At 36.7% G+C, this 25555-nt stretch overlaps 3 protein-coding genes across 3 annotated transcripts; all 3 read left to right on the top strand.

The window, feature by feature from the left end:
* Positions 1 to 2362: 2362 nt before the first annotated feature.
* Positions 2363 to 9968, top strand: LOC127949107 (TBC1 domain family member 17). The gene is made up of 17 exons (XM_052546049.1): positions 2363 to 2461; positions 3174 to 3269; positions 3403 to 3480; positions 5140 to 5257; positions 5523 to 5709; positions 5789 to 5900; positions 5984 to 6160; positions 6242 to 6367; positions 6462 to 6565; positions 7218 to 7312; positions 7399 to 7515; positions 7598 to 7698; positions 7781 to 7880; positions 7983 to 8080; positions 8493 to 8609; positions 8705 to 8791; positions 8887 to 9968. Exons 1-17 carry the CDS (start codon positions 2435 to 2437, stop codon positions 9070 to 9072), a joined length of 1926 nt encoding a protein of 641 aa, XP_052402009.1. The 5' UTR covers positions 2363 to 2434; the 3' UTR covers positions 9073 to 9968.
* A 6725-nt stretch (positions 9969 to 16693) lies between these two features.
* Positions 16694 to 19041, top strand: LOC127942930 (G1/S-specific cyclin-D2-like). The gene is made up of 4 exons (XM_052538951.1): positions 16694 to 17018; positions 17865 to 18080; positions 18183 to 18503; positions 18626 to 19041. The coding sequence occupies exons 1-4, from the start codon at positions 16809 to 16811 to the stop codon at positions 18770 to 18772; spliced, it is 894 nt and encodes a 297-aa protein (XP_052394911.1). The 5' UTR covers positions 16694 to 16808; the 3' UTR covers positions 18773 to 19041.
* A 728-nt stretch (positions 19042 to 19769) lies between these two features.
* Positions 19770 to 24490, top strand: LOC127949096 (nucleobindin-1). The gene is made up of 13 exons (XM_052546038.1): positions 19770 to 19909; positions 20232 to 20355; positions 20444 to 20551; positions 21131 to 21263; positions 21355 to 21458; positions 21760 to 21945; positions 22042 to 22132; positions 22213 to 22271; positions 22554 to 22646; positions 22965 to 23054; positions 23136 to 23309; positions 23584 to 23710; positions 23795 to 24490. The coding sequence occupies exons 2-13, from the start codon at positions 20242 to 20244 to the stop codon at positions 23866 to 23868; spliced, it is 1353 nt and encodes a 450-aa protein (XP_052401998.1). The 5' UTR covers positions 19770 to 19909; positions 20232 to 20241; the 3' UTR covers positions 23869 to 24490.
* Positions 24491 to 25555: the final 1065 nt, after the last annotated feature.

The following is a 25555-nucleotide window of genomic DNA, read 5'->3' as shown; positions in this document are numbered from 1 at the left end:
TCAGCAAGATAATCGTTTCTATTGCCTAATGAAATAAACGAGTACATATCTCTGTCGTCATAACCGCTCCATAAAACGCTGTGTAGAATTTAGAACAACACAGTCACTGCTGTTAATCGCCTGCTGTAAACTCAAATAGCAATATAAGCCCCGCATACGCGAAATAAGCGGACATGGCAACATTAGAGCGGGTGCACGCGCCGTGGTCTTGCGCGTACACAGGCGTAAACACATTTGCGAAGGTAACGTTCAAAAAGAAAAAACGAGCTGATGTGACATTGAAAGAAGCTGATAATAAATGCTATATAATGATTACTGGACTCCACGTGCAGTAGGCTAGTGTTTTTGTGCAAACTAATACGGTCACATTTCTTCAGGTACTTTGCTTGTACTTCCAAGAGTTATAGTGATCTGTAATTTTTTTTTAATAATAATGAGTTTTAAGAGAGTTTAAAGAGTAAACTTAACCAAAACTTGCTTGAATCTGTCACAGTTTGTTCTGTTTCTTCATGTTATTCCAGACAGACTGATGATGATGAGATCAGATCTCTATGTGGAGCACTCGCTGCAAACAAAAATGTCACTAGATTATTACAATTAATGGCAAAAAATAATGTTTGGAAATTTAAAATGATATTTATACTGACACAATAAAACACACAAACACACACACACACACACACACACACACACACACACACACACACACATATATATATATATATATATATATATATATACTATTGTACGGTGTAGCCTATATATATATATATATATATATATATATATATATATATATATATATATATATATATATATATATATATATAATTCAATTCAATTCAATTTCAATTTCAATTTCAATTTATTTATAAAGATGCAATTAAACATAACTACCATTGACCAAAGTGCTGTACAAACTAAAAACAACAAAATCACAGATAAACAACACAACATCAAACCAGGACAACATCATCACCCATCATATAGCCTTTATGACAGATCGAATAAAAAAGTTTTCAACTTATATTTATAATGGACAGAGTAGGGGCAGTTCTAATATCCGTGGGCAAACTGTTCCAGAGTCTTGGTGCCGCTATGGAAAAGGCTCGATCTCCCCTAGTCTTGAGCCTCGATCTAGGAGCCACTAAGAGCCTCAAGTTGGCAGACCTAGCTCTTGTAGGTTGATGGATCACCAATAAATCAGAAAGGTAGGATGGTGCTAACCCATTTAAAGATATAAAAACTAATAACGGTACTTTAAAATGTATCCTATATTGCACAGGTAGCCAATGGAGTGACTGGAGGACAGAAGTTATATGCTCCCATTTGAGATCTCCTGTCAGGGCTCTGGCAGCATTATTCTGAACCATCTGAAGGTGATTTATGGAAGACTGACTCATCCCCAAATAAAGAGAATTGGAATAATCAAGCCTTGTAGTAATAAAAACATGTATTACTCTTTCAGAATTTGTAAATGAATACATTATAAATTAAATATATAAATCCATTTCAATTTCTGTTACCACTCCAGTCATCAGCAGTCCTGGTGTCTCTCAAAAAAAGTTTTCCTGCTGTGAAAAAAAAAAAAAGTATGGTCAAAATATTTGGTGTTTACACTAATGTTACAATTAATGCCTCAAACTCGTACACCATTTATGATGATATTTTCTAACATTGAATGTTTTCTATAAATATTATAAATATATACAGTTTTTCATTATAAAATAACAATAAGAATAGTTTGAAAAAAAAAACTTATGAAATTACAAAAAAAGGTTATTACAGGTAACACGTTTTGCTACACTCTTTAAACATGCTATTTGTAGTTAAACTGTAGTTATTCAAATTGTAATAATAATAAAAAAAAACATTTAATTCCTCAGTAATCGCCCATTTGCCTATTTTTATTTAAATTCTATACTTAATTGAACTGCCCAATTTCCATTCATCACTTTATTAACTTGCATTCATGAAATTAATTTAAAATAATCTGCCAAATTTTACATAACCTCAAAGCCACAATGATCATAATTTAAGATGAATGCATGTATGATGTTTGTTTGTTGTATCAGTTGAAAGGCAAGGGAGGCAAATTTTCTTTAGATAAAAAAATGGATGAGAAAGTTATCGATATTACAAAAATAAACTAAATGTGACATTATAAAATGTAAATGTTGTAAATCTATGACTTTCAACAATGATTCCCTTTCACAATTCTGATATCTGATTTGTATTACAAATCACTGCATTGCTGTAATTATCAACAAATATATGCTAAGAAAGAACATGATACTCATCTTATGTACAAAATAAAGACAACGTCATATGATATGAGTTTTTGATTGGCTGCTGCGGAGGTGGGCGGTGTCATCCAGAAAAAAAACCGGAAGTGTGATTGTTTTGATCAGACACCGTGAACTCAGGAGGAGGAATGGAGGCGAAGCCAGAGAGTCACAAGGTGAGGAGCGATAGAGTTTGTCACTAATCTTACTTACAACGATGTCACATCTGACATGACACCACATAAAACTATATGTACAATTTTTTTTTTTTTAACCTTTTTACGTATTTAATGTGTCAGGTTAAGTTTTTTTTTCTCAGTATTTCTACAGGTTTAGCTAGTTAGCGCTAGCCCAAGCTGATGACTGACATGTCGTTCAAACCTGATGGTTTAGTCACTGTCATGTCTTTGTGATGGCTTGATATTTCACATACCACTGTCACTCGTTGGGTAACTCGTTCAGCCTGGAGGATTTTATTGAACGGCGTCACTGGTCGGACTGGTTAACTGGCGATCTTTGCTCATAACCTAAAGCAATATTATAGATTATAGATTACAACTAGCAGCTAGATGAGATTCCTCCATATGATGATCTGTTGCTTATCTCACTCCTGAAATAAATTATTTGTAAACCGCTGAATTATTAATCTATTGTAGTCTATCAGGAAATGTCCACTATAGTATTAAAGCTACAGTTATTACAATTATTGTTAGGTTTTTAGAATTTTTTTTTAATTCATTATAGCTATTTAATGCTGTTGATACGATCTAAACTGAAAGATAATCATTATATATTATTGACATCTTGTTTAAAATGATTAATCTGTAGTTTTGTTGACCTGACCTGGTCCTGGTGTAAAAGTATGATGTTTTAAATGTCATTCATCAGCTGATCTTTGAGAAGGAGGGGGTTTACCTCCACACCAATGCCAAAAGAAGCACTCAGGACACCACCATCCCTGGCTTCATTCGGATAGTTGAGCGGGTATGATTAACATATTGTATTAATAAACATTTGATGTTATAAAGTGTTATATAAATCATTTTGTCTATTTATGAACACTTTTTACAAAGCCTGACAGTATTTAAGGGGTGTTATCAAATATAAACTCTTGCAGGATGGAGAGCCGGCACTGGAGTGGAGTCCTGTTGAGGAGGATATGAGAAATGCTCCTGCTGTCTTCTACACCAAAAAGGTAGAGGGTGGACCACTCCGTTTGCTCAACAGAGTTCAAAGGTCCCTTGTCACATGTCACATATTGAACCTAACATGTTCGAAGAAAGAAAAAATAGGGGAAATTTGTAAATTGTGATTTGCAGGCCTGGGAAAGTCATGGAAATATACGTCATTGAATATTAATAGAAATCAAAACTTGTTTGTCCTACTGAAGATATTTGTACACATACTATAAAACCATTCATGTCTAATTGTAAAGGTCATGAATATTCAGCCTCGAAAGTGGTGAAGTCCCTGAGAAATTCTTAATACGTCAGTGCTTCCCACAGGTTTGAAATATATTTGTGGTGGTAGCCGGGTGGAAAATCCTCCTATTACCCACAGCACAGAAATGTTCTGATACATGTGACAAACAACAAATGATGTGTGACTTTTAACAATATTTTTGTTTATTATGATACAGATTATGCTGTGCTTAGGGGGATATGAAGAATTTTTATCCATTTACCACAGAATTCTTCAACTACACTATTTATATATTTAAAAAAATCTTTAATGATAATCAAAATGAAATATTTAAGTTGTTTCTGGATATTGTTTCTGGGCCAGAATTCTGCTATCTGTTGGTAACTGAAAAATCTTTAGAAGAAAAAAGGTGTAATTACCAAATACATCCAGCAGAGGGCCACAGCGATCCATTCATTTTTCTGGATGTGGCTAACTGCTCTTATAAATACAATATGGAGTAAACATGATCACACAAACGGACTTGCACACAGACACACATACCTGGTGTTTGTCAGTGAAATAAGTGTGTCTCTGCAGTGCATTGTCAGTGAGAGTAAACTATTCTCAAGCACACTGAATAATCATCTATGAAACGTGTAGGCTCTTCATGTTTGCTACCCTTTTGCTATAACTTTGGTTCAGAATGCATTTTGAAATTCACACTGCATTTTGCTACAATTATCACGTGGTATTGTGATAAAAATGCATTCCCAAGTGTCATACCCATTAGTCTAAATTAAGTTAAGAAAAAATATTTTGCAACCGTTTTTGCTTGGACATGTTAAACATATCTAATCAATTTGGGGAATACTTTTCATTTTAATTTTGCAACTTAGCATTAAACATGTATTGAATTTATATATTAAAACTAGTGTAGTAAATGGGAAATAAAAATTATATAATGGAAATTAAATTTTTCATTAAACGTTGCACATATGTATGGGAAAATGTAAATTGCCATTTGATTGCATATTAAATTTCTAAATTAATGTTATACAAATACTTATATAACAAAATTCTTCTTTTTCCAAATAAATGTTATTTTTCTTTTAATCAAAGACTACTAAACAAAGTATCACAGTGTCGACAAAAATAACAATAATTGATGATATGAAATGTTTCTTGAGCACCAAGTTAGTAGATTATAATGATTCCTGAAGGATCATGTGACATTGAAGACTGGAGTAATGTTCAAATTTACCATCATAGGAATACATTTCATTTTAAAATACATTGAAATAGAAAACAGTTGTGTTAGTATTTTTCAATATTACTGTTTACTGTATTTTTAACCAAATGAATGTGCCCTTCTTGAACGCTACAACATTAAAAGCATCTTTTAAAAAAGTCACTTGAATTTCTGTCCCTTTTAAATTCTGTTTCTTGAGAGGAGGGGGAAGGAGGGGAAGAGGAAACTAAGTTTGACCCGGGCTATGAACCAGACTGGGCTGTCATCAGTACAGTCAAGCAGGAAAGACGACATGAGCACCCACCAGTCAGAGCAACAGGTACTGGGCTAAACTGTAACCTGTCAGATGATGTGATACTGTACATCAGGGATCCTCAGATCTGGCCCACAAGTTGCACTTTCCTGCAGAGTTGAGCTCTAACCCTAATCAAACACACCTGAGCATGCTACACAATGTCTTCAGGATCATAAGAAAATCACTGTTTGATCAAGGTTGGAGCTAAACTCTGCAGCACATTGGTCCTCCAGGACAAGATTTGAGAATCCCTGCTGTACATGCTCACATACATTCATGTCTTTTGTAGGTCAGTGGGGCTCCTTCTCCCTGCCCCTTTCAGAGCTGTATTCTCTTCGGAGGGCTCGCTTCTCTCTGGCCAGGAACTTCTTGGTGCTGACCACTAGAGGGGGTGATCCTCTCCCTCCTCTGCACTTCCATCAAGGGGGCGCTAGAGAGCTGCTAAAAGCCATGCAGCGTTACATCAGACTAGCCCCGTGAGTGGCATACTAATTTATTATTTTGCATTTTAGTACCCATATATTTACATACTCATGTGACACATTCTGCTGTAAGGTCTCCCATGGATGGTAGGCTCTTCCTGGCATACCCGCATGATTCTGGGGCCCTGTCGCAGTCATTTGATGAGCTGCACCTCTTTGATGATACCAGTGCAGATCTTGTGTCTGTAAGTCCTAGTTGTTGTTTTAGTGTGGTAAGAGCCATAAGCAAGAGCGTGTTAACATGCCATCTGATTGGTCATATCTACAGAGGTTCATTCAGGACCCTTACGCGACCACGTTCGGGGGCTTCTCCAAAGTGACGAACTTCTTCCGGGGAGCACTTCCACATACACATCACGAGTCGCCCCTCAGTAAGCGCTCACCTCAGGACGCCCATTGCCCACACCCAGCTGATGAGGAGCCAGGCTTTGAACTCATTACCTGTGTGAGTTGCATCGATGGCTGACTGTTTGTGTATAAATGTTGATTGTGCATAGACATTATAAGAGATTGTGTATTCCACCAGGGGGCAGAGCTCGGCCCCAGACCGGAGGTCAAAAGAGGGAAGCCTTTGGATAACTGGGATCAGTTTTTGGATCCAGAGGGCCGTGTCACTGATCCACAGAAGGTCAAGGAGCTGGTGTTTAGAGGGGTGCGTGCAAGTTTAAGTGATCTTTTTCCAGTCACACTTACATCCCACAAAGCAATGAAGTTTCCACTGAATGAAATCTTTCTTGTTTTTCTAGGGCATTGTTCCATCTCTGCGGAGGGAGGTGTGGAAGTTCTTACTGGGGTTCTACCCGTGGAACAGCACAACCAAAGAGAGAGAGGACATCCTTCAGGTGAAAACGTAAGCTGAACACTTTTTTTTTATCGCACACCATTTAAGTGTCAAACACTGTATAGTGTACTTGTTCCTTCAACCCAGTTAGCGGTTTGCAGCTGTTGTAGTTTCCTGTGTCATTTTTCTTAAGTCCAAAACTTAGCATAGGATGTGTACTGCTTTCAAAGAGTTTGCGGTCAGTATGTTTTTCTTTTAAAAAGAAGTAACTAATGCTCCCTGTGGCTACATTTATTTGAACAAAAATGCAGTTAAAACAGTCATATTGTTAAATATTATGACCATTAAAATATTTGTTTTTTTTTTCTATTTGAATGAATTTTAAAAATGTAATTTAATTCTGTGATGAGAGAGCTGAATTTTTAGCAGCTTTTTCAACACTGGAAACAGTGAAACCTTTTTTCTGTAGTATTAAAAGAACAGAATTTATTAGAAATAATTTTTTGTAACATTCTGAATATCTTTACTGTCACTTTATATTAATCTAATGCATCTTTGCTGAATAAAAGCTTACTGACCTCAATCTTTTAATTGTTAACAGCAATTATACTTAAATTTCCAAGTTTAAATCTACTATACAACTACTTACTACCCCCTGAACATCTATATAAGTTGTTCTTTTAATTTTTGTGCCCTTTACATTTGTTCTTTTTCTCTTCAGGGATGAGTATTTCAGGATGAAGGTTCAGTGGAAGTCCGTTAGTGAAGAGCAGGAGATGAGGAACTCTCTCTTCCGAGGCTACCGTAGCCTCATAGGTACGTTCAGCTGTGTCATAGATCTTACAGCAAGTTTGACCGGTCTCTTTCTACATCTGACATGCTCCTGCTCTTTGATTGGACAGAACGGGATGTGAATCGAACAGACAGACACAATTCCTTCTTTTCTGGGAATGAGAACCCAGGTCTTGCGCTGCTTAATGATGTACTGATGACGTACTGCATGTATAACTTCGATCTGGGTATGTGCTTTTAATTCCACCTCCCCCTGGCCACTAGAGGATGCTGTTATTTCTCTTATCGCTCTCTCGCTTTGCTCTCCAGGTTATGTCCAGGGGATGAGTGACCTTCTGTCTCCTCTCCTCTTTGTTACCCAGAATGAGGTGGAGTCCTTCTGGTGTTTGACAGGCTTTATGGATTTAGTGGTCAGTAAACGCACTTTTTTTTATGGTTGTGTTATTCAATCGATGCATTAGCTCTGGATATAAAGTCCTTATGTGTCTTTAGCACCAGAACTTTGAAGAGTCTCAAGAGGCCATGAAACAGCAGTTGCTTCAGCTCAGCATCCTACTGAGAGCACTTGATCCAGAGCTGTGTGACTACCTGGGTAAACACAAACACGTTCTTTATTAACCTCTACTTTCTCTAGGTGTTTTTGCTCTTTTGGCTGATGCACAATTGTATTTTTGTATTTATTTGTCTCTCTTAGACTCTCAGGACAGTGGTTCACTTTGTTTCTGTTTCCGCTGGTTATTGATTTGGTTTAAGAGGGAATTCTCTTTTGAAGACATCTTGAACCTGTGGGAGGTAAGATGAGAAAAACCGGTTATTTGTATTAATTTCTATGACTTTCATTATTGTTTTTCTGCTATGTTGTGTGTGACTGTGTAAATGTTACTCAACAAATCTTGTCATGGATAAAATAAAAAGAACACATCATTAGCAAAGAACTTCTGAACTTGGCACTTTTGTAAACTCAGATGATGTCACTGGCTCTTAATTATGTCAAGTTCGTTTTCTGTTTTTAAAACATTTGATATAAAATGTACCATGATCATTAATAATACATTAAATATAATGCACTTACAATTAATTTTAATGTATCTAGTTTACGTTTTTCATCTACTATTTATAATTTATTTTGTTTCAGCTTTATTTCAGTTTAATGGAAATTATTTTAATAGTTTTACTGAACAATAACAACACATTTTTGTTGCAGGTTCTGTGGACCCGTCTGCCTTGTGAAAACTTCCACTTACTTATGGCCTGCTCCATTCTTGAGTCACAAAAAGAGGAGCTGATTGGTTCAAATCATGATTTTAATTCTATACTGAAGGTGAGTATAAATTAGTTTCAGCCCTTGGAAAATAAAGCAGAACCGGGAACATGAGATTGATAGTAAGTTGATTCTAAAGGTGTGTGTGTTTACAGCACATTAATGAGCTGACCATGAAGCTGGACCTGCAGTCGGTTCTCTGTGGATCAGAGGCTATTTATTTGCAGCTGACACACTGCAAGGTGAGACGGGACAGATATGACTGCTGATATGCTATGAAAAATAACCGTGGTGGTCATGCGTACTACATAATGCTTACTGACTGTTGTGTTCTCAGGAGCTGCCTTTGAAAGTGCAAGAAGTTCTTGGGCTGCGTGTCCCGTCCAGCTCATCAGAAGAGAGTCCGGACTCAGAGCCTAAAGAGACACACACCCTTCTCACCCAGTCAGAGGCCAGAGGACCTTCATCCTGCCAGACGTTTAATGGGCAGACGCCACAGCGCCCCCCTCCTACATACCCCTAATTCCAGAAGGTGATTGGCAGAAGGGGAACAGATTATTTTTAATTTAACTATGATGACCCCCTCACCCCAAAAAAAGATTAATACGTTTATAAAATATGTTGAATGTAATTCAGAGATTGAAATCCAGATCTAATAAAAATGAGCTCAGCTGACTGTTATACTGTACTTTCCTAAAAAAAAGGGCTGAGTGTTGTCCACGTACTGTTTAAAATGACTGGGCATTGCTGACAGAGTTACTGAAGAGAGGGGACGCTTACCTCCCGTGATGCGTATAGTGAGAGCATTATAGTCGCGGTTCACATTTGATCTGTTAGTATTTTATGCTCTTGTAAGCATTAGATGTAATTGTTTGATCCATTTTTAACAAAGTCGTTAGTTATAGGCAGAAGGAGGCCAGAACCGATGAATAGATAAACATAAAACTTTAGTTATCCAATAAACTAACACAAAACAAAACTAAAGCGGCAGCACCTCATGGACGACTGCTGCATAAAAGACAATAAAACAACAACATAAAATGTCCCAGGCCTGGCCCTTTCTTGTCCTTCACTGTCACTTCTCCTGTTACCCTTCTGGAGCTGCTCTGTGGGACTCTTATCACTTTCGGCCCTGCCGCACTCATCACTCTACTATACTCGCAGTACCCAAACAATGTTATTCATTATGTATTGTATGATAATGTATATCTGTTCTGTTATCTCTGTCTTTATTTATGTTGTCTGTGTCTCCTCACTTACTTTTCCCTCTCTTTACTGTTATACTCAGTAAATAACGGTGTGCACTAACATTTTGCATGTAATGTAGCAAGAGCTATTTCATATTTCTTCTTTTGTTAGTTTTTAACATGAAGCTTTTTCATATGGCTAAAGAATAAAACATTGAAATATAGTCCCTGACATTTTGAGTTTGAGGTCTTGTTCTTTACCAAATGTCCACTTAGTTCTCATTCCTTACCCATGGAAGGGGATTTAACCTTGACAGCCTCGACCTCCAGCACAAAAGCTTTCTCAATAGTACTTCATAATAACTTAAAAACATTAGCTTTATATATTATATGCATGTATTATCTTCATTACATTCATATGCATAATCGGATAATAAAAAAATGTAATGGAAATGTTTGTTTTTATTTTAATAAATCAATAAAACAAATCTAGGCCATATATAAAGTATTTTTTATTTATCTTAATATCACAATAAACCAATAACAAGCTTTCTCTGTAACCTGTCAAAATAACATTAGAAATCCATTGTATGAAATGTTCATTCAGATTTTAGTTTTTATTTTAATAAATAAAAAAAAAAAAGTTAATACAAAAACAAATTTAATTATTAACACCCTAGATAAATATGTTTTTATTATTTATATATATATATATATATATATATATATATATATATATATATATATATATATACACATACATATTTATTCTTTTTTTTTTTTTTATCTTAATAACCTAATATGCAGTAATGAAAAGCTTTCTCTTTAACCATTTGTTAAAACATTATATGTATTAGAAGTACTTTACATTATATGTAAATGTACACTCAAATGATAAAAAATATCTTGGATAAAATTTTTAATAAAAATAATAAAACAATAATAAATAAAACATATATCAAAGTCCTACATATATATGTAATTTATTTGCAATTTTTAACCACCCCTCTCTCTTTCAAATTCTCACTCAAATGAGTGGATAAGTCAGATAAAACCACTTCGTCAACTAGAGGATTAGAACAGATCATCCAGTTTAAGAAAATAATCTCCTGTGTCTCATGGTGTTCCCCAGGGTTCTGTTCTTGTTCTATTATTATTATGAGAACTTATTAGATCACTTTTATTTTGCATTTAGTAGTTCCCTCTTCTCCTTTTTATCTAATTAATTGGAAACCAAAAATCCATGTTTGGAGTAAAATGATGAATTGACGAACAAGAACATTTTTTACATGTTTTGTTATATATGTTTATGTCTGTCACAGGACGGCATCACACACACAAACACATTCACACACTCCATCAGCAGGTGTCTGACTGGGGTTAAAAGATCAGGGTAAATGGGGTCACTGTTGCCCACTGTCCTACCAAATGAGCTGGAAAATGAGGGGTGGAGAACCACGCCTCCTTCTCACCATCCTGCTCACTGCTCTTTTTGCTGTTTGTCCTCCTCTTTTCTCTGTTTGTCTCTCTCTTGCCCTCCCTTCATTTTCCCACTGTGTTTGTTTGAATACAGCTGCAGCGTATGAATTTAGCACGGCACTTAAACAGCCCTGCGATCTGCCACTCTTCTTTGTATTGTACACAAACACGCTCTTTTACTCCGGAGACTCATCTTGTCACTTTTACGGCTGACATGACCTCGCTTTTCTGAAGAACTGAAAAGAAGAAGAGTGTCTCATTCAACCTCAATCTGCGCTGAGTTAAGCTCTAGTTAGTTTTCAAGGGCTAAAGCAGTTCAAGCAGCTCTGTGGTGTCTAAGTGAATCTCCTTTTGTGCATTTGAGAACTTTATCGGTTTTTAGAGGGTTATTGTTGTGTGATGAGAGTTTTATCAGACTTTTCACATTTTTACATTGTTCTGTCCTGTTTTCTTTTCACACAAATGGGAGAGAGATTAATATTTTATTCAGGAGACTTTTGCTATTACTTTTACAAACATCCAGACTTGCAGTTTTCAACTGTGGTTTATAAATCAGTGAAAATCTGAATATCATAGAGACTAAGGGTTGGGCTTCTTTGACTTGTGCCAGTTAGTGCCCACCTAGCAACCAGCCAGAATACCTTAAACATCCAACCGATCGCATAGCAACCACCTATAACTTCCCTTAGCACTATGCCAATCAGAGATGTGTCTTATAGATCTAAACAAGGTCTTAAAACTGTTTTCTGATTTGCAAAGACATTAAACCAATTAAATTCTACATTTTAAACTTTTTGAAATACAGTTTTTATGAACTCGAAACAAAACATATGCTATTCACATTTAACAGTTCTTTAACTTCACCTCTGACAGCAACTGTTTTCTTTGTAATCATTTCTATTTATTCAAAAATCAAATCATTTATTATGAACATAAAAAAGGGCTCTTAGAATTATAAAAAAAAAATATCTGAATTATGTTCTTTATAATTCTTAACTAAATTCTGTATAACTCTGTTCTATCCACAATCATTTCTTATACTTCTTTCTGCATATTCTATAACTCTATTCATAAGAAACATCAACAACTCAAGTTAATGTAATTTTTATTCTAACCCTTTTACCCCCTAGCTAATTATATACCTATATATTTGACTAAACAAGGCTGAATTTATTTGATGAAAAATACAATAACATTTATTAGCATTAACCAATTTATAACACCAGCCATTAATGTAGTCTTCAGTGTCACATGACCCTTCAGATATCATTCTAATATACAGTATTGTTCAAAATAATAGCAGTACAATGTGACTAACCAGAATAATCAAGGTTTTTAGTATATTTTTTATTGCTACGTGGCAAACAAGTTACCAGTAGGTTCAGTAGATTCTCAGAAAACAAACAAGACCCAGCATTCATGATATGCACGCTCTTAAGGCTGTGCAATTGGGCAATTAGTTGAAAGGGGTGTGTTCAAAAAAATAGCAGTGTCTACCTTTGACTGTACAAACTCAAAACTATTTTGTACAAACATTTTTTTTTTTCTGGGATTTAGCAATCCTGTGAATCACTAAACTAATATTTAGTTGTATGACCACAGTTTTTTAAAACTGCTTGACATCTGTGTGGCATGGAGTCAACCAACTTGTGGCACCTCTCAGCTGTTATTCCACTCCATGATTCTTTAACAACATTCCACAATTCATTCACATTTCTTGGTTTTGCTTCAGAAACAGCATTTTTGATATCACCCCACAAGTTCTCAATTGGATTAAGGTCTGGAGATTGGGCTGGCCACTCCATAACATTAATTTTGTTGGTTTGGAACCAAGACTTTGCCCGTTTAGTGTGTTTTGGGTCATTGTCTTGTTGAAACAACCATTTCAAGGGCATGTCCTCTTCAGCATAGGGCAACATGACCTCTTCAAGTATTTTAACATATGCAAACTGATCCATGATCCCTGGTATGCAATAAATAGGCCCAACACCATAGTAGGAGAAACATGCCCATATCAATTGGGCAATTAGTTGAATTAGTTGAAAGGGGTGTGTTCAAAAAAATAGCAGTGTGGCATTCAATCACTGAGGTCATCAATTTTGTGAAGAAACAGGTGTGAATCAGGTGGCCCCCGCAAAGTCCCTCTGTTAAAAAAAAGGCATGTGCAGAAGAGGTTACAATTTGCCAAAGAACACATCAACTGGCCTAAAGAGAAATGGAGGAACATTTTGTGGACTGATGAGAGTAAAATTTGTTCTTTTTGGGTCCAAGGGCCACAGGCAGTTTGTGAGACGACCCCCAAACTCTGAATTCAAGCCACAGTACACAGTGAAGACAGTGAAGCATGGAGGTGCAAGCATCATGATATGGGCATGTTTCTCCTACTATGGTGTTGGGCCTATTTATTGCATACCAGGGATCATGGATCAGTTTGCATATGTTAAAATACTTGAAGAGGTCATGTTGCCCTATGCTGAAGAGGACATGCCCTTGAAATGGTTGTTTCAACAAGACAATGACCCAAAACACACTAGTAAACGGGCAAAGTCTTGGTTCCAAACCAACAAAATTAATGTTATGGAGTGGCCAGCCCAATCTCCAGACCTTAATCCAATTGAGAACTTGTGGGGTGATATCAAAAATGCTGTTTCTGAAGCAAAACCAAGAAATGTGAATGAATTGTGGAATGTTGTTAAAGAATCATGGAGTGGAATAACAGCTGAGAGGTGCCACAAGTTGGTTGACTCCATGCCACACAGATGTCAAGCAGTTTTAAAAAACTGTGGTCATACAACTAAATATTAGTTTAGTGATTCACAGGATTGCTAAATCCCAGAAAAAAAAAAATGTTTGTACAAAATAGTTTTGAGTTTGTACAGTCAAAGGTAGACACTGCTATTTTTTTGAACACACCCCTTTCAACTAATTGCCCAATTGCACAGCCTTAAGAGCGTGCATATCATGAATGCTGGGTCTTGTTTGTTTTCTGAGAATCTACTGAACCTACTGGTAACTTGTTTGCCACGTAGCAATAAAAAAATATACGAAAAACCTTGATTATTCTGGTTAGTCACATTGTACTGCTATTATTTTGAACAATACTGTATATATAAGTAAATATATATGTTCTAATATATTATACAGTATATGTCTTAATTTTTACAGTAGTGATGGCGCATGTTTTGGTCTTACTGCTGGTGTGTTGGAAAAGTTACAGAAGAAAATGAAATTCACACAAATTGCTGATGTCCTGTGAATGAATGCACTAAATTATACATCAAAAATAAAATAAAAACTGTTGCTGTGAAGAAAGTTATATTTTTTTTTTTTTTTTACAAAAGCTCAACCACCTGTAGACACACTGACGAATCCAGTCCTGAGGTCTCCACTTAAACGTGTCCTGCTGTGACTGTGAGGGGCCATCCAGGAGTCGAGTGCGAGTGTGTGGAAGTGTGTGTGAAGTGAGTGGGAGCAGAAGGCCAGGCACTGGTGTCTGACAGTGATTTGTAAAGAGAGACAATACGGCTCATTGACCTGCCGGCTCCACTGTCTGTTGCACATACCTCGCCCAGCCCTCCCATGAGGACTCACCGCTCTTTAAACAGGACACCAGATTGCCACAGGCCCAGGGAGGGGCTGAACGAGTGTGTGCTGTGTGAGATGGAGAGGCATAATGGGAGACTAGTTGCTTTGACAATGAGATACCACACAAAACGAGGGTGACGGAGTGACAAGGTGGCACGTGAGCGAGTGTGACTTGAGTGCAAAGAAAACAAAGGTTGCACACTCTCCGTCTCTACTCATCAGTCTCAGTCTCACACTCCTGCATCAGATTTCAGAAAGCTTTTGCATCTGCTCTGAGCCTGATGTCATTTCAGACCTGGAAAATCAGGTGTTCTGGGTTATCAGTTTCAGTCTTACTGCACTTTTTTTGTAGTAACAGCCTTCTGTGGCTTCATTACATATTCTAGACAAGACAAAAACTTTGTATTGGTTAGAATTTGAAATGAAGCCTCAAAAGGCTGTTACTACAAAAACTGCAGTGATAAATACCAATAAATACCAAAATCCAGTGCTATAAACCCAACTCTCACCCTTTGCATGAGAATGTGGTGTCCCTGAGTAGTTCCTTCAGCAATACACTGATACATTCACTGTGTGAGAAGGAGCACTATCACAGATCCTTCCTCCCAACAGTTGCAATAACAAAACTGTATGTTTTTAGTATGTTTTTCTTTATTTAATGCATCTTGCTTGTGGAGTATGCAGTAGCAAATGGATTTCCACATTGTGGGATTAATAAAGTCTACCAACTCAAATCAAATGTTAAAAAAAATAAGGCACTTAACTAGCTTTTTATTTTGTCATGTGAACCTTAACCTACATCTGAGAACTGTGAACATGTGCATGTGTTGTTAAATTATTAAATGAAAATCTCAGAGGGTTGTTCATGTAGATATTTAAGGTCTGCCTGACTAAATGTTTTGGAATCCTTGTCTTAAAAGGTCAGTGAAAATAGGTGCTTAATCTTTAGAAAATGTTGATCTAATTGTATTAATATTATATGAGTTATGTTTTATATATATATATATATATATATATATATATATATATATATATATATATATATATATATATATATATATATATATATATATAGCATGATATAATAACAATTCAATTAAACAGGCATGATTTAAACCATTAAAAAATACTTGGTAGTTTTCATTGATAAAATTCTATTTTACATAAACTTAAGAAATTTGATTGTGTTTCAACATAGGGTTGATTGGTTCAGCTTTGACTTAATCATTAAAAATAAACTTGAAAAATGAAAGACTCGCTGCTTTTTTAATGCCAAGTTAGTTTTAGTTTAGATAATAGTTTATCTAACATTTCTGATGGGTGTCACGAGACAAAAATGGCATTTACGTCTCTAATGCTATAAAGTTATGAGAACACATTTGTGGAGAATGCCTTAAAATCCATGACCCTCAACCACTAGCAGGACTTTTCCAGAGTCAAATACATCAATGTCCATGAACTACTGCATATGCAGTTTTAAATCTTTATTTGATAAATAGATGTGTAAATGTAATCCCACCATTTTTATCTGATACCCTTCACTGTCAACAAACATCCAAGTCTTATTGTTAGTCATTCCCATTGTCACAGCACGATGATGACCTCTTTCTCTCCTCTCTCTCTCAGTGACGGTGACAAGCTGTTGCTGTGTCCCTCTGGGCGACTCCCTCTCTTGTCTGCGCTCCTCTCTCCTCCCTCTCTCTCTCTCTCTCCCTCTCTCCACCTGTTGATGCCATTGTTGCTCAGCCAGCGTTGTGGACTTTTTTCTTTACTCCACTAATTTTACACACCCCTCATTTATTCCTCACTTTTTTTCTTCAGCAGCCACCCTTTCACTCACAGCATATATAAGCGGACAGAAGAGAGAGGGCAGTTGAGAAACGCACACAGACACTCACTCACTCACCAACACACATTAAAACCCAAGCACTTTCAAGAGGGCAAGGAAGTTTGCACTAACTCTTTTACTTGGGACCAAGACTTCTGAGACACACTGCTGGCAGGAAGGATGTCTGTGTCTCTGTGGTGTGAGGAGGTAGAGGGTCAGGACAGGACTCAGTCTTCGGTCCGAGCCCCATGGGACCCCAGCGCCTCCGGACTGAGGGTTATTCAGAGACTTCTGCAGTCAGAGGAGAGATACCTGCCGTCTCCTCTCTACATCTCTCTCATCCAGAGAGAACCACAGCGCAGAGAGGAACTGGCCAAGTGGACCATGGAGGTAGTTTTTACATGCTAAACACCAAAATCCAGTGTTAAAAGTCAAATATGTTGTTCATGTTTTTAATATCAGTAATTTCATGTTTTTTTCACAATACAAAATACAAGGTCAATTTTTTTTTTAAGTTATAAACAAAAGTTCTAAAACAAAGATTTGTAGAGTTTTACAATTTTTTTTTTATTTTTTTTTTTTTTACGTTTTTCTGTTTAATTCTTATATTGTATTGATTTAATATTTTACTAGAAATTTATTGGGGAACATATTTTAAAAAAATCTCAGTGTAGGGACTGAAACCCTTAAACTAGGGATTGCCAAATTGTGGTTAGATTTATGTGAGTTGCTGAAATATCTAATAATTTATTAGATTTTGAAGATTTTGAAGCTTTATGAAGATCTGTAAACTGCTTGCAATGGCTTAAAAGTATATATTTGTAACGGAAACAGAAAATAAGTCATCACACCTAGGCTCCAAAAATCCAAAAATGTAATAACCGAGTGACGTTTTGAGCACACAGGCCTTAAAACGTAAAGTTTTAAACCCACATGCCTTTGTACAAATAACAGCACACAAAAAATAGCATAAAGCCATGAAAAACAAAAGCACTACAAAAAATACTAAATATGAAAGTCTAGTTCTAAATATAATGATAATGTCAATATTACCTGCATTTATAACCCTAAAGACAAATATACTTTAAATAGCTAATTAATTGAGGACTTCAGATCAAGATGAAACATACTAACTGAATGCCAAAGGCAACGTTTCTACAGTCATTTTTATGTTTGCTTTGACTATAAGGGCTTTTTGTGTTGCTGTTTAAATCTTCCTCTTCTGTGTTTTCACAGGTGTGCAGTGAATGTGACTGTGATGAGTCTGTATTTCCCCTGGCTGTCTCTCTTCTGGATCGATATCTGTCGTCCACTCTGTCCCTGCCTGTGTCTCCCTCCTGTCTGGCTGCAGCTTGTGTCCTGGTGGCTTCAAAACTGACCGAAACTGACACAGTTAGTGCAGATACTCTCTGTGCGGCAGCAGAGTACCACTTTCTCTCATCAAACCTGCGGGTGAGTGTTTTTTTTTTCCATTATAAATTAAATAATTTGTGTAATAGTGTATTGTTTTGGCATATACACAGACAGTACTAATCAGTATGCTCACTCCAACAGGAAATGGAGCGTGTGGTGCTGGCGACTCTGAGGTGGGATGTGGCAGCAGTGACCCCTCAGGACTTTATCCCACACTTCCTGCGCACTCTCGGGGAGCTCAGGGATGGGGACGCGCGCACAGGAGACTTCGTCGCAACGCTGCGGCGCCACAGCAATACACTTGTCGCCTTGTGTGTGTGTGACTCGCGCTTTCTGGGAACCCCTCCATCACTGGTGGCTGCTGCTGCACTGAACTCTGCCCTGCGGGGTCTGAGGACCAAGAGTGCGGGAGAGATGAGTGTCATGACCTCTGCCCTGGCCACACTCTGTCAGACTGATGTGGTGAGTGAATATTTGTCTGAGATAGCGTAACATAAAACAACAATAATATAATCATGTTTAGAGAGAAATAGAAAATTATTTTTGAGTTCCTGCTTGATAACTTCTGCTGCTGGTGCCGACAGGTGCTGCTGCAGTGCTGCACTGAGCAGATAGAGGGCGCTCTCCGCGAGAGACTGAGGAGCGGAGCACAGCAGGAGAAAGACGAGAATGAGGATGATGATGAGGAAAGAGCCAGCACACCCACAGACCTAAGAGAAATAGACTTTTAATACAGGGTTAATTAATTCATGAGGGATATTTATCGCGTCTCACTTTTATTTATCAGTAAAACTGATTTAAACACAATGTGACATTTATGTTTTTGTCTTATGTAACTTCTGAAGTGATCTAATTTATAATAATTTGTATTTATTTGTTTGCAAGATTACGATTTACGTGTGCCATATTTATTAAGTTCTGTTGCCATAACTGTAATTGTGACTTCTTATGCTTTTCAGGTTTACTCTTTTGAATTTATGTATTCCATACGTTTTGTATTATCGTGTTATTTATTGTGTGTGTGCACCTTTTTATATTTAATTTATTTCGTTTGTCAGTGTTTCAGCCTGTTTGTAATCAAAGTGTTGGATAAAAACAAATATCTATTTTTAGAGGTAAATTAAAATAAAGTGTCTATGTTTGCCAACAGTGTGCATCTCTCAAAGTCCATTTATACAACAACAGATGACAAGACAGAAAGAAAGAAAGAAAGAAAGAAAGAAAGAAAGAAAGAAAGAAAGAAAGAAAGAAAGAAAGAAAGAAAGATAATGCTGCAAGGTCTTCTAAAAATGTAATTAGTTAAGACTCTCAAAGTCCATCTAGCACAATTAAAATATGAAACAAAGTAAGAAAGAAAGAAAGAAAGACACTGCAAGATCTTCTAAAAACTAATATAATCAATCTTGGTCCTTGAGTTTTACAATGTTTTAGTGTATAAATATAATGATAATAATTATGATCATCATTATCATCATCTTTATTATTATTATTACGTAAATTATAAAAATAGGAAGAGCATTTTCTTTACATGCAAATAAAGTGTTTTGTTTAGGGGCACTTACATTTATTTATTTTTTGTAAATTGGCATAATGGAATTATATATATATATATATATATATATATATATATATATATATATATATATATATATATATATATATATATATATATATATATATATATATATATATATATATTAACTAACGGTGTCACAGAGACAAAATACCGTCTATTCAAAATACTGGGCAGAAAGCGTCGCGTTTGGATTGCGTCATAATTCCTGGCCGCGCTTGTTTTTGAGCCAGTGACGCTGAGTAATTTGTAGTCGGAGGTTTCACTCACCGCTCAAACAGGATCTCACTCTGTGGTAAGAAAACTTGCCGTTTATTTGTTTTAGACTATAGACGTTCAGATCAGACGACTTTATAGGCGTCTGTAACTGTGTTTGACTGTTTTTCTCATGAAGTTGTATCTGTTGCGAAATATGTTCCGTGTTTTTTTTTTGGCGAACTGTTCCTTTCCTCGGCTGCTCTCTCTCTTATCATGATCGATGTGAACTTCTATAAATAAACCTGTCTGTTTAAAGAGACCGCTCTCTCTGTATATAAAAAACATAAGCTGATGCTTCTTCCGTGTTGTGGTATATCTGTAGTGTGACAGTAGATGTTGTCCAATCGATGTATACACAGGTATCCCAGGATGACTGGGGGCGTGAAGGTGCTGCTGCTTCTGTCTATGTGTCTCGTGGTGTGGACAGTGCCAATAGACCGCAAACAGGACCCTCCCGAGGAGGAGAAACCAGAGGAGAATGCGGTAAGACTGGTCTCAAATCTTGCTCAGGCTAGAGCATTAATCATTTTGCTCAATATTCACATGTTTTGGCTGTATGTGCATATCTCAGGATACTGGGCTGTACTATGACCGTTACCTCCGAGAGGTGATCGAGGTGCTGGAAACAGACCCTCACTTCAGAGAAAAACTCCAGTCTGCCAACACAGACGACATCAAGGTAAAGCACAACAACAGTAGGGCTCAGGTGGAAGAATCCCATTCCTCTTCCTTATATAAAATGACAAGGTGTAAGTGTCCTTCAAGACAGACCTAGCAGGAGCTCAGAGAGTGAGTTATAATATGCTTCTTTAGAAGTCACAAATAAGAGTGATTTCAGCTTTTTTTTTAATCTAGTTTGTCACATACTCTCACAAACTACTTATTTTTCAATTATTGTATGTATCATTTATTGTTTTATATAATTTGAGTTGCGTAGATCTCATGAAAAACATTAAGTACACAGTGCTTTAAATGAAAGTTTTTAATGTGATTCATATCTGTGCTGGTTCATGGTTCAAAAGCTCTTTTTTTATTTAAGGACTTTATTATGAACTCTTTATGAAGGATTTTTAAATTCATTTTAATGTTTTTTTTTTTTTTTTTTTTTTTAACATTTTATCTATTTTATATTGCATTCATATTTTTATTATTTTTATGTAATTTGAGATGTGTAGGTCATTTCTTAACTTTCCATGCTTTATATAATTTTATAATTTCATCGGTACTTGAAGTCCTTAATGGAAGGATACTGTTTTAGAATGGACGCCTCAGTAAGGAGTTGGATTTGGTGGGCCACCATGTGAGGACGCGACTGGATGAGTTGAAGAGGCAGGAAGTGTCCCGCCTCAGGATGTTGCTGAAGGCTAAACTGGACAGCACCAACGCACAGAGTGAGTGTGTTTGTTACTCGAGTGATTCTGCTGGGCAAGAAAATCTGTTGACGTGACTCTGCATGTTCACACAAATGCTTTGTGATTGCAGGTGTCCAGATGGATCATGCCTCCTTGTTGAAGCAGTTTGAACATCTGGACCCTCATAATCAGAACACTTTTGAGGCCAAAGACTTGGAGCTGCTTATCGTTACGGTAACATGCATTCCTAACATGCCATAATGTGAATTAGCAAAAAAACAACATTAAAGGGGGTTTTGAGCTGGCTTTTTTAAATTATAATTTTATACTGTTGCCTGAGGTCCACTTATGACGTTCAAGTGGTTTTCACATTCAAAAACTGGTTTTGAGGCCGGCTCAAGAAATGCAAATTTTTTATGGGTGTGCTGCATTGAAAACTTGGAAGTAATAATAATAATAATAAATAATAAATTCAACTAAATAAAAATAAAGTGAAGAGTCATACCCATTGTTTTTGTGTGTGTGTGCTTGTTAGGCCACTAAAGATCTTGAGAATTATGATGCAGAACGTCATGAGGAGTTTAAGCGCTACGAGATGCTGAAAGAGCATGAGAGGAGGGAGTACCTGAAGAGTTTGGACCAGGAGAAGAGAGAGGAGGAGGAGAAGAGAATCCAGGAGCTGAAAGAAAAGCACAGACAACACCCTAAAGTTAACGCTCCGGTGAGGGGGCAAGAAGGGGAGATGTATAGATAGATAGATTGAGATGAGCTGCTTAGCACATTTGCTAAGTAAACGTTCTTCTTTTCATCCTTTCAGGGTAGCGTGGATCAGTTGCGGGAGGTCTGGAAAGAGACAGATGGGCTTGACCCACAGGAGTTCAATCCCAAGACATTCTTTAAGCTCCACGGTGAGTCTTTTTCATCCTTAAGCTGTCCACAAGCAGCTGTTTCACAAGGAAAATAAATGTAATAGCGTTTTCTCTCTTAGACACGAATGGTGACGGAGTGTTGGATGAGCAAGAGCTGGAGGCCCTCTTCACAAAAGAGGTAATGTTTCACCTTTGAGGTCGGTGAATCACTACAATCTGTTATTGACGGGGATGGAAGCCTCTTTATGCTGTGACTGAGTCAGCAGTTAAGACTCTAGTGGGCTCTAATGGCTGTCCTGAGTTAAACATCATCAACATAGAAATCCATAATGGCATGTTTGATGAAGCTCATAAAAGCTGTCCTTGACTTGCAGAAAAGGAGCGAATGGCAAAACCTGAAAAGGTGCAAACTGTTCCTCTCTTTCCGACGTGTTCATCTTTTCTTTTTTTACTGTCTTAGCTGGAGAAGGTGTATGATCCTAAGAATGAAGAGGATGACATGATGGAGATGGAGGAAGAGAGGCTAAGGATGCGGGAACATGTCATGCAAAACGTAAAACTCTTTTTGAGTGTGTTGAGTGTAAAAAAAAACACAGAATGAACACCGAATAAGATGTTTGAATGTAATGAGTGTGTCTTTCACCTTCAGCTTTTTAACACATTCACAAAGTGTAGAGAAGCAGTGACTCCATCCGTTCTGTTCTTTCAGGATTCACGAGATGAAGAAATAACCGTTCTTTTAACTGATTTAAAATGTTCACTGCATTACTTTTGATATTTTATTAGTTGCTTCAGTTAATTTTTAATTACCTTTAAACCGTTGACTTTTAAAATAAGCTTATTCCTCGCTCGCTGCTTCCTCTCACTGCAGGTCGATCTCAATCGTGATCGACTGGTCAGCCTGGAAGAGTTCCTCAAATCTACGGAGAAGAAAGAGTTCAACAACCAAAACGAATGGGAGGTTAGATGCATGTCCCACTATATTATACTGTCTTTACCTGCCAGTGTTTTGTGCCAACTCATTATCTTTCTACACTTCAAGACACTGGATGATACAAAGCCAGTGTACACCGAAGAGGAGCTGCAGCGCTTTGAGGCAGAACTTCAGGATAAGGAGATGGAGCTCGGCAGAAGGGCGGAGAAATTACGACAGGAGCAGGAACTTCTCCAAGAGAGAAGCAAAGCTCTAGAAGCCCAGAAACGAGAATATCAGCAGGTAAAAGACTGCTTTCAGATGCTTCCCACCCTTTTCTTGGGTTGCCTGTATATAATTTGCATAGCTGTATCATTTCTTGCTAATATTACAAATTTTCTTTGGTAAGAATGTTTGTATAATATAAAAAACTTAAGTTATGTTTATGAATTATGTAATAGTAACTAACAATCACACTTATTTATATTATACATTTTATATGAATTTAAGTTCATTGTATTTTTGTATAGATTATTTTGATGCCAGAGAACTGAGAGCTTGTTTTATTTCTAATCAGGCCGTAAAGGAGATGTCACAAAAACAAATGGAGCAACAGGCAGTGAACAGACAGCCCCCCTCAGGTCCTAATGGAGAGCTCCAGTTTCAAGAAGAGATGCAGAAACTCGCAAATGAAGACAGTCAAGGTGAGAACATTGAAACGGACTCTGTTTACACTATGAAGGTGAATGTTTCAGTATGGTGAACATTGCCTGTTTGTATTTTTTTAGGGGTGAAAGTCCCAGTCGCTCAGAATAACCTGCCAGCTGAGCCACCACAGAATCTGCCTCAGCACACCTCCTAACACATACGCACTTCTACCTGATCTAAAAGTGTCCACAACCCGCCTCTTGAATTGTTCAGAGCACATACTCATACAAGCCTACTGACTTAACCTGTTCTTATTCTATTCTCTTAGCTTTACATAACCAGACAAGAACAACAATTAGCAGGATACACTCCTCAAATACATACTCGTGGTGTTTTCTGCTTCATATTTAACCAAATATGCTCAAATCTTAAATGCAGTGGCATCAATCTAGATGGTTCACTTGTTTCCTTCTAAAGAATGGCTAATATTGGATATGTGGCTTTGTATGCGGGTAGTCTGGGTTTTGTTACTTTTGCCCTGGTTTCAAAGTTTAATGTGTTTAACTGGTGGTTCACATTATGTAAGAAAAACCTTATAGACAAGGCTTTCTGATTTAAGGTTTCAAATAGACTCTGGACGGGTACAGAACTGTAAATCAAACATATTCCCATACAGCAATGTGCAATGAATCTACTTTTTTCTGTGTAATATTCAATCTCACTGATTCCGTGACAGTATTTTTTTCATTTAATAAAGGATATTTAAGAAAATATGCAACTGTCGGATTTTAAATCCTGTAAAATAATGTGGTTTGTATTAAAGGGATGTTAAAGAATTGTAATTCTGTCATCATTTACTAACTGAATGGCTAAACAATCTGTCTGTATAGTAAAAGTCAAAACAACAATGAACCCCATTGATTTTTGCCAGGACATTGAAATGTATGGAGAAAAACAAAAACTTAAATTTGTCAAATGACTGCAAAGAAACTGCAAGTAACACATTTTTTAAATGTTACATACTCCAAACTCTGATATAGTTTATTCACAACCTCCAAAAATGTGTGTTTTATATATATATATATATAATAAGTAATAGTATATAATGATACAATTTTAAATTTTTGGGTAAAATTTTTGTTTTCTTTAACGCAACTGATATTTCAAGATTATAGTGTTATGCATTGCTTTAAATATGTTTGATCATGTGTAACATAGCAAAAATCCAAATTACTGGGTTGATAAATGACAATGAACTTTAAATTCAAATTGTGATCTGCAACAAAACCATTCATATAATGATTCAGCCCGTTTTGTTTCTAAATTCCTTGGCTCCAAATGTCAGTTAGAGCTGTTCTGCTTCTCTCTCTCAATAAATCAATTTGTTTTAGTTTTTTTTCCATCTCTGTGAAAGCTGGTTGTGACAGTGGCATTGTTCTGAAGTATTCACTGACCTGTGTTGAGTGTTATTTGCTCACACTCCTTGCCACATGGCACATACTTGCTGTAAATTCCATTCCAGTTCAGTCAGACACTGCCTAACCCCAGTGACCTTAAAGCTCCACCTCTTCTGCTGCAGCTGTCACCTTTCACTTCCACTAGTCTCTAATGATGCTACTGTTGGTGTGTAAATAATGTCCCTCCACACAATCAGTGCAGCGATCTGAAACTAAGTGCTGTCCACATATTTAAACATTTCGCACAGGGATTGTTTACTTTGAGGGCTTTTGCTACTATAATTTTTCTAAGGGCTAGTTCACCCCCCAAAATTTAAATCTTTATGAGTTTACTTCTCGCTGTGGAACATAAAACAATGTGTTTAATGTATTTATCTGTTTGTTTATTTTGCGTACAATGAAAGCCAGTGAGGTCCAATGCTGATTTGGAAAAAAAAAAAGAAA

The sequence above is a fragment of the Carassius gibelio genome, chromosome A3, assembly GCF_023724105.1.
Source record: "Carassius gibelio isolate Cgi1373 ecotype wild population from Czech Republic chromosome A3, carGib1.2-hapl.c, whole genome shotgun sequence".
NCBI lineage: Eukaryota > Metazoa > Chordata > Actinopteri > Cypriniformes > Cyprinidae > Carassius > Carassius gibelio.
Note: the sequence above shows the minus strand (reverse complement) of the source record. Positions and strands in the feature narration are given on the sequence as shown.